General features: G+C 38.2%; 1 protein-coding gene across 1 annotated transcript; it reads left to right on the forward strand.

Moving 5' to 3' along the window:
• The first annotated feature begins 8,308 nt into the window (after window positions 1-8,308).
• On the forward strand, window positions 8,309-8,894 carry LOC133075389 (large ribosomal subunit protein uL24). Its single transcript, XM_061169600.1, has one exon. It carries the CDS (start codon window positions 8,341-8,343, stop codon window positions 8,776-8,778), a length of 438 nt encoding a protein of 145 aa, XP_061025583.1. The 5' UTR covers window positions 8,309-8,340; the 3' UTR covers window positions 8,779-8,894.
• Window positions 8,895-9,830: the final 936 nt, after the last annotated feature.

The raw sequence follows: 9,830 nt of genomic DNA on the forward strand, positions 1-9,830 counted from the left end.
GTCACTTATCCGTTCTTCTGCCTCAGTTATTCTGCTATTGATTCCTTCTAGAGAATTTAATTTCATTTATTTTGTTGTTCATCATTGTTTGTTTGCTCTTTACTTCTTCTAGGTCCTTGTTAAACGTTTCTTATATTTTCTCCATTCTATTTCCAAGATTTTGGATCATCTTTACTATCATTACTCTGAATTCTTTTTCAGGTAGACTGCCTATTTTCTCTTCATTTGTTTGGTCTGCTGGGTTTTTACCTTGCTCCTTCATCTGCTGTGTATTTCTCTGTCTTCTCATTTTGCTTAACTTACTGTGTTTGGGGTCTCCTTTTCACAGGCTGCAGGTTCATAGTTCCCATTGTTTTTGGTGTCTGCCCCCAGTGGGTAAGTTTGATTCAGTGGGTTGTGTAGGCTTCCTGGTGGAGGGGATTGGTGCCTGTGTTCTGGTGGATGAGGCTGATTCTTTGTCTTTCCAGTGGCAGGACCACGTCCGGTGGTGTGTTTTTGGGTGTCTGTGAATTTTTTATGATTTTTGGCAGCCTCTCTGCTAATGGGTGGGGTTGTTTTCCTGTATTGCTTGTTGTTTGGTATAGCGTGTTCAGCACTGTAGCTTGCTGGTCATTGAGCAGAGGTCGGTCTTAGGGTTGAGATGGATATCTCTGGGTAGGTTTCTCGGCTTGATATTACATGGATCTGGGAGGTCTCTGGTTAACCAATGTTCTGAACTTGGCTCTCCCACCTCAGAGGCTCAGGCCTGACATGTGGCCAGAGCACCAAGACCCTGTCAGCCACACAGCTCAGAAGAAAAGGGAGAAGAAAAAAAAGAAAGAAAGAAAGAAAGCAAAGAAAAAAATAATAATAAAATAAAGTTATTAAAATAAAAAATATATATTATTAAAAATAAAAAATTTAAAAGTAATTAAAAAAGGAAAGAAAGAAAGAAGAAAGCAACCAAACCAAAAAAGAAATCCACCAATGATAACAAGTGCTCAAAACTATACTAAAAAGAAAATGGACAGACAGAACTGTAGGACAAATTGTAAAAAAAAAAAAAAAAAAAAAAGACAGGCAGAACCCTAGGAGAAATTGTAAAAGCAAAGCTATACAGACGAAATCACACAAAGAAGTATACACATACAGACTCAAAAAAAGAGAAAAAGGATGAAAAACTATATATATTTTTTTTAAAAAAAACGAGAGCCACCAAATCAATAAACAAATCTACCAATGATAATAAGCTCTAAATACTAAACTAAGATAAACATAAAAACAGAAACAAATTAGATATTTAAAGCAAACCCCAAGCCTACAGTTGCTTCCAAAGTCCACCGCCTCAATTTTGGGATGATTAGTTGTCTATTCAGGTATTCCACAGAAGCAGAGTACATCAAGTTGATTGTGGAGATTTAATCCGCTGCTCCTGAGGCTGCTGGGAGAGATTTCCCTTTCTCTTCTTTGTTTGCACAGCTCCTGGGGTTCAGCCTTGGATTTGAACCCGCCTCTGCTTGTAGGTCACCTTAGGGCATCTGTTCTTTGCTCAGACAGGACAGGGTTAAAGTAGCAGCTGATTAGGGGGCTCTGGCTCACTCCGGCCGGTGGGAGGGAGGGGTACAGAATGTGGGGAGAGCCTGCAGCGGCAGAGGCTGGCTAGACATTGCATCAGCCTGAGGCGCGCCATGTGTTCTCCCGGAGAAGTTGTCCCTGGATCACAGGACCCTGCTAGTGGCGGGCTGCACAGGCTCCTGGGAGGGGACGTGTGGATAGTGACCTGTGCTTGCACACAGGATTCTTGGTGGCTGCAGCAGCAACCTTAGTGTTTCATGCCCATCTCTGGTGTCCGCGCTGATAGCCGCGGCTCACGCCCATCTCTGGAGCTCGTTTAGGCGGTGCTCTGAATGTCTTCTCCTTGCGTACCCGGAAACAATGGTCTCTTGCCTCTTAGGCAGGTCCAGACTTTTTCCCAGACTCCCTCCCGGCTAGCTGTGGTGCACTAGCCCCCTTCAGGCTGTGTTTACGCAGCCAACCCCAGTCCTCTCCCTGGGTTCTGACCTCCAAAGAAGCTGGAGCGTCAGCTCCCAGCCCCCACTCGCCCCGGCAGGTGAGCAGACGAGCCTCTCAGGCTGGTGAGTGCTGGTCGGCACCGATGCTCTCTGCGGGAATCACTCCACTTTGCCCTCTGAACCCCTGTTGCTGCGCTCTCCTCCGTGGCTCCGAAGCTTCTCCTCCCCCCACCTGCCGCCACACCCTGTCTCTGCCAGTGAAGGGCTTTCCTAATGTGTGGAAACTTGTCCTCCTTCACAGCTCTCTCCCAGAGGTGCAGGTCCTGTCCCTATTCTTTTGTCTCTGTTTTTCCTTTTTTCTTTTGCCCTACCCAGGTACGTGGGGAGTTTCTTGCCTTTTAGGAAGTCTGAGGTCTTCTGCCAGCGTTCAGTAGGTGTTCTGTAGGAGTTGTTCCACATGTAGATGTATTTTTGATGTATTTGTGGGGAGGAAGGTGATCTCCATTTCTTACTCCTCCACCATTTTCTCAGTGCCCCCAGAGTGTATTTTTAAAAAAAGAGACAGAATAGGAATTACTGGAGGAGTACAAGGAAAACTAGAAGAATAGAGAATCACAGAAGCCAAGGATATAAAGAATATTTAGAACACAGTGACAAATTAGCAAATGCAATTAGCAGTATCTAGCAGATTTAGGATAAACACATTATATATTCATAGGGTGTGGGCATCAGAACATCTCTGGTGATCTCAGAAAGTGCTGCTTTGGGAGTGTGGTACTGATAAAAACTGAATTACTGTATTTAGTTGAGTGAAACAGATGAGAGGGTGAAAACAAGAAAGATGTTTACTTCTTTTAGACGTTTGTATGAAGAGGAAAAAGATTTTTCAGGAGTATAAAGAGGGCATATACTTAAGAGAGATTATTTTTAAGATAAAATAACGATTCAGATATGTTTACAGGTTGCAAAAGAAACAGCTAGAGAGGGTACAGGACTGGTGGAACAAAGCACTGGAAAAAAGCAAAAGATGGGAGGTCTTGATGTCAAAGGCATTAGTGAATGAACCATGTTATTATGAAGCAGATTGCATTATTCTCTTACATTTTCAAGTAGGAGCAGGGGTAAGGATGGTGATAATATATATTTTAAATTATAAAGGAAAGAAAATTAGAGAGATTATGATATTTAGTTTGTCCGTTAAAAGCAAAGTTGATGGAGATTGAAATGACTTAAGAGGAGAGGTGAATTTCTGGAATACTTGAAAGAAATGAAAAAACAAGATAAAAAAGAATATCTAAAATGACCGAATGGACCAGCTAAAATTGTAATTGAAACACTTTGCAATTTTACTGGTGTTAATTTACATACTGGTTTAGTTCTAATCTATGCACTAGCATTCAATAACTTGGTGATAGGTGGTGAAAAAAATGGGATTGCATTGTTGACCCAGAGGACCCAAAAGTGGAATTTTGCTGCCTAGGTGTGAAAATAAATAAATAAGTAACTAAAAAATAAAGAAATAAAGCTGTAACACAATGCAAAGTAGTGTTCAAAATAAATATGCAGAAACCTCTGACATTTCTATACATTAATAGCAAACCAGCAGAAAGAGAAATTAAGAAAACAATTCCATTTACAACTGCATCAAAAAGAATAAATTACCTAGGAATAAATTTAACCAAGGAGATGAAAGACCTCTACACTGGAAACTGTAAGACACTAATGAAAGAAACTGAAGAAGACGTGCAAAATGGGAAGATACTCTGTGCTCATAAATTGGAAGATTTCATATTGTTAAAATGTCCAAAACAATCTATAGATTCAATATAATCCCTCTCAAAATTCCAACGGCATTTTTCACAGAACTGGAACAAATAATTCTTAAATTTATAATCCCTCTCAAAATTCCAATGGCATTTTTCACAGAACTGGAACAAATAATTCTTAAATTTGTATGGAACCACAAAAGATCCTGAATAGCCTAAACAATCTTGAGAAAGAAGAACAAAGGTGGAGGTGTGAAGCTTCCTGATTCCAAACTACACTACAATTCTATAATAATCCAAACAATATGGAACACAAAAACAGACACATAGATCAATGTATCAGAATTGAGAGCCCAGAAATAAGCCATCACACATATGAACAATTAATCTATGGCAAAGGAGCAAATAACATACAATGGAGAAAGGACAGCTTCTTCAATAAATGGTGTTGGGAAAACTGGACAGCCACATACAAAAGAGTTAAACAAGACCACTATCTTATACTATACACAAAAATTAACTCAAAATGGATTAAAGACTTGAATGTAAGACCTGAAACCATAAAATTCCTATAAGAAAACATGGGCAGTAATCTCACTGACATCAGTCAGAGTGATGTTTTTATGGATCTTACTCCACAGGCAAGGGCAACAAAAGTAAATATAAACAAATCAAACTAAAAACTGCACATCAAGGAAACCATTATCAAAGTGAAAAGGAAAGCTATTGAATGGGAGAAGGTATTTGTAAACAATATATTTGATAAGGGGTTAATATCTAAAATGTATAAAGAACTCATCCAATTCAACAACAAAAAAACAAACAACCCATTTTAAAAAAATGGGCAGAGGATCTGAATGGACCTTTTTCCAAAGAAGACATATAGATTGCCAACAGGCACATGGAAAGATGTTCAACATCACTAATCATCAGGAAAATGTAAATCAAAATCACAATGAGATACCACCTCACATCTGTCAGAATGGCTAACAGACAAGACAAGAAACAACAAATGTTGGAGCGGATATGGAGAAAGGGGAAGACTTGTACACTGTGGTGGGACTATAAATTGGTGCCATCACTATGGAAGAGTGTGGAGATTCCTAAAAATATTAAGAATAGACCTATCTTATGACCCAGCTATTCCACTTCTGGGCATTTATCCGAAGAACACAATAACACTAATTTGGAAAGATATATGCACCCCTATGTTCATTGCAGCATTATTTACAATAGCTAAGATATGGAAACAACCTAAGTGTCCACTGATAGATGACTAGATAAAGAAGATGCAATATTCATATACAGTGGAATACTACTCAGCCATAAAAAGAATGAAATCCTGCCATTTGCAACAACAGGGATGGACTTTGAGGGTATTATGGTAAGTGAAATAAATCAGAGAAAGATAATACCATATGGTTTCACTCACATGTGGAATCTAAAACAAAAGAAATAAACAAACAAAATATAGCAAAAGCAAACTCATAGCTACAGAGAACAGATTAGTTGTTACCAGGGGGAAGGGGGTTGGGGGGGGTGGGAGAAATGGGCGAAGGAGGTCAACTGTATGGTGATGTACGGTAACTAGACTTGTGGTGGTGATCACACTGTAGTGTATACAGATGTTGAACTATAATGCTGTACACCTGAAACTTATATAATAAAAAAAAGGAAATACAAGGTATTGTTAAGAGTTTAGTTCAGGTGCTCAACCACAGATTCTAATACAGAGAAGAGAGAAAGAAGATCCAAGTGGCTATACTGAGCCAGGATAAAAACCAGGCAATCTAGAGCCTGGAAACTTCTGATTTGATGAACATATTTGTTAGGAACAATTACGTTGTGGGGCTGAAGTTATAGTGAATGAATGGAGTATTGGAATTAAAAATTTCTGCAACTTATTAGTTCTGGTCATTGAAAAGATAAAAGGCAAGTAATTGGGAGGAGGGGTGGGTGGCTAAAGACTGGAGATGATTTATTACGTTAAAAAATCCAGGCTTATATGTACCACATCTTCTTTATCCACTCCTCTGTTGATGGATATTTAGATTGCTTCCATGTCCTGGCTATTGTAAATTGTGCCGCAATGAACACTGGGGTACATGTATCTTTTTGAATTATGCTGAATTTATCTACAAAACAGAAATAGAGTTACATATGTAGAAAATAAACTTATGGTTACTGGCAGGTAAAGGGGGAGATAAATTGAAAAATCGGAATTGACACATACACACTACTATATATAAAATAGATAACTAATAAGGACCTACTGTATAGCACAGGGAACTCTACTCAATACTCTGTAATGGCTCATATGGGAAAAGAATTTTAAAAAGAGTGGATATATGTATATGTATAACAGATTCACTTTGCTGTACACCTGAAAATAACACAACATTGTAAATTAACTATACCACAATAAAATTTTTTTAAAAATCCAGGCTTTGAAATTTAGGTTTATGCTGATGTTTGGAAGCTACTGTTTCACAGGAGATGACCATAAGACATCTACTATAATTCTGCTCAAGGAAATTGCCTCAACTCCAGTCATAATAATATTGTTCTACAAATACCTTTACGTCCTTTTAAAGAGCCCTAACAAGGAATAGGGAAGGCAAAAAGTCTGATTCTTAAGCATGGAATAAAGCTGGATTCTACTTATGTACTCAGTCTCTGTGGTGACCAAGAGAACTGTAGGCAGATAATAAGCAGTTTACTCAAATTGGTCAGTACTAAGAATAATATCTGATGATGATTAAAGTGTGTGAGCCATCAAAAATGATAACCTCATCTTAAAATAACTTGAGTCAGTGTTTCATCTGAAGGTGAAAAGTTAGTATGACACACATGTATCTAATTCTCTGTACAACTATGCATTTCACACAGATCTTGATTTAAATCACAGCCCTGCAGCCTTATAGCTGCTTGACCTTGGGCAAATTAATTAACCCTAGGGATCCCAAGTTCTTCAGCTGTTGAATGAGGATAACAATGTCTATCTCAGCATTGTTCTCAGAATTAGGAATAGTACATGTCTATCACACACAATATGCCTAACACAATGATTACTTATTCAGTACATTTATTTGAATTAGAAATAATAGCACAAATAACACTAGGATGTTGCTTAAAACATAGTACATGTTAATAGGTATATCCATTCCTCTTAGTTGCTGGATTTAATAATTGACTTATAATTGACTGAACCATTACATGTCCATTAGTCCTCTAGGTCTTGAAATATATTGGAATAATTTTTTGAAATTGTCCTAACATGCTCATAATGGTGGGGTGGTAGCAATAAAATGAGGAAATGTTGATAAGCCTCCTTACCTGGTGGGGTAATCTGGGATGGGTCCTGTAGTGTGGATGATGAAATGTTATGCTTCAAAGTGATTGTTCCCCCAGTACCCTGCCACCAGCTCCCTCTGGGTCAGGAACAAAGCCTAGAACCTGTATCGTGGGCTGGACTGGATCAAATCTGTTTCATCTTTCTTCCAAAAGTCTCCTTCCAGGACCCCAGTCCTCCTCTTTTTGGCTCTCAATTTCAAAATAGACGTTCCATCCTTTAATGATTTATTCACAGACAACTGAGTTTGATTGTCCACTACAAAGGGCTCTTCCTTGGAAACTCACACATACTTATTTTTCTTCCTTGAGTATAGCTCTGCCAAATCCCAGACATTACAAACAAAGATGCCTATTCATCTTCTCTGTGGAGAGAGGAATAGTATTTTCTACTTTCATTTTTCCCTGACACATCTCCACATTTTAAGAACAAACAAAGGGAGTTATTTACTTGCAATGTCTTACTGAAGGGGGACAACAATGACAAAGTCAAGTCTTCAATGCAATACCATCGATAACTGTGGTGGCCTTGGATTTAAGTTCCAAAACCCTGATTAAAGTTTCTTAAGTTTCCTCTCAAGCAGAAGATTTTGTTTCAAGATTACTGAATGATAAATACAGATAGACAAAAATGTATTAAACACCTTTCAAAGGTGTTTGTTTATTTTTTTCTGTTTCTATCTCCCTTATAATTTACCAGAGAATGAAAAAATACAGGAAGGGGGTGGGCATCTTAGAACACCTCCCATAACTTTGGTTAACTTAATATTAGGGAAGAAAAAGGTTGCAACAGAAGAGGAGATAAATCCAATCAGCTTTGTGGAGTGGCAGGCTTTGAGTAGACAATGCAGATATTTCACGGAATTTGGAAGTGGAAATGATTCCCAAACCTGTTCTATCTTTGAGTGGCATGTTCCAAGTCCTATCCAATCACTGGATTGTGTATATTTTGAAGTGCAGGCAGTGCAAGTGCAATTCTAATCCAGAAAGGAAACTAAAAATCAAGACTTGATTAAGCAATCATGTCAAGCCATCTAAAACAGAGATTTTTAAACAGAGGTCAATGAAAATACTTTAAGTAGTCTGTGGACCTATGAAAATCAGAATTGGAATTTAATGTTTGTACAAATATTCAGTTTTCTAGTGGAAGAGTGATAAAGTTTCCACAAATCAAAGTTTTAAGAATGAATGATGGCCCTTTTGTGGCCATCGCTGGATCGCTAGCGGCCGAAATGAAGTTCAATCCCTTTGTGACCTCTGACCGAAGCAAGAACCGGAAAAGGCATTTCAATGCGCCTTCCCACATTCGCAGGAAGATTATGTCTTCCCCTCTTTCTAAAGAGCTGAGACAGAAGTACAATGTCCGATCCATGCCCATCCGGAAGGATGATGAAGTTCAGGTTGTACGAGGGCACTACAAAGGGCAGCAAATTGGCAAAGTAGTCCAGGTTTACAGGAAGAAGTATGTCATCTACATTGAACGAGTGCAGCGGGAGAAGGCTAATGGCACAACTGTCCATGTGGGCATTCACCCCAGCAAGGTGGTTATCACCAGACTAAAACTGGACAAAGACCGCAAAAAGATCCTCGAACGTAAAGCCAAATCTCGCCAAGTAGGAAAAGAAAAGGGCAAATATAAGGAAGAAACAATTGAGAAGATGCAGGAATGAAGTAATCTTGTATACAACTTTCATTAAAAACTGTTAAAATGAAAAAAAAAAAAAAAAAAAAAAAAAAAAAAAAAAAAAAAAAAAAAAAAAAAAAAAAAAAAAAAAAAAAAAAAGAATGAATGATGAATGGCGGAGGGTTGGGGAAAGAGTGGGATGTAGGGGACGGTAGAGAAAAATCCCTGTGTGGGCCAGATCATCTATGACCCTGAGCTGGTGGCTCCTGAAATCACAGAGAGCTGAACTAGGAACAGTGGATCACCAGGAAGAACTAGTAATGGCTCTGAAAAAGAAGTAGTTTCTGGGTCTCTGAAGAGGATGGCTTGACTTTTGTTTGAGCTTTTTCAAAACTATGAAAGGTGTACAGAAAGGAAAAAGGGAAAGAAGCTGCATGGTATAATGTGTTTACACATTCCAAGGTATAAGAGGATGCAGGATAAATTAGAAAAAGATGCGAACGAACAACTTGTACCTTGTACAAAATAATAGCCCTTACTATTCTTTGAGAATTATTTTTTAAAACAAAGCCAAGTACATTTTCTGATGTATCTTCAGGTGGAGTTAAACCTCTAAATAATAGAAAAAACAAAAAGCCCCAAACTTAACCTCAAATAAGTCATTCTCTGGAACCCCAAAGCAGAATATATTCAATACACATATTTTTATAATTGTCTAAAATGGGTGATCACAATTAAAGTTTTTTTTTTTTATAAGGCAGACCTGAGTTCTGGACCTACCCCTTCAGCACCCCAATAAATCGACCTGGAACAAAGCTTCCTGAGAATTGTCCCATAATAACTGACTAAGAATATTTCCTGTAATCTCCAGGTAAGATGATATAAATACCCCATTTATTATTAGTATTATAATTAGTGGCTGTGTAATGAAGAAAACCAAGGCAAGAAGAGAATTAAAATCTTGGCACAAGGATTAAAATTATATTAAAAATTCAAAGAAAAGAATTGAGCAATCTATGTAGTACTAAAAATAATTTCCCTCTGGACTTCCCTGGTGGTGCAGTGGTTAAGAATCCACCTGCCAATGCAGGGGACACG

The sequence above is a fragment of the Eubalaena glacialis genome, chromosome 15, assembly GCF_028564815.1.
Source record: "Eubalaena glacialis isolate mEubGla1 chromosome 15, mEubGla1.1.hap2.+ XY, whole genome shotgun sequence".
In the NCBI taxonomy this organism is placed as follows: domain Eukaryota; kingdom Metazoa; phylum Chordata; class Mammalia; order Artiodactyla; family Balaenidae; genus Eubalaena; species Eubalaena glacialis.

Excerpts from the sequence above, each read along its gene's own strand:
- LOC133075389 (XM_061169600.1), top strand. The coding sequence starts at position 8,341 with ATGAAGTTCAATCCCTTTGTGACCTCTGACCGAAGCAAGAACCGGAAA.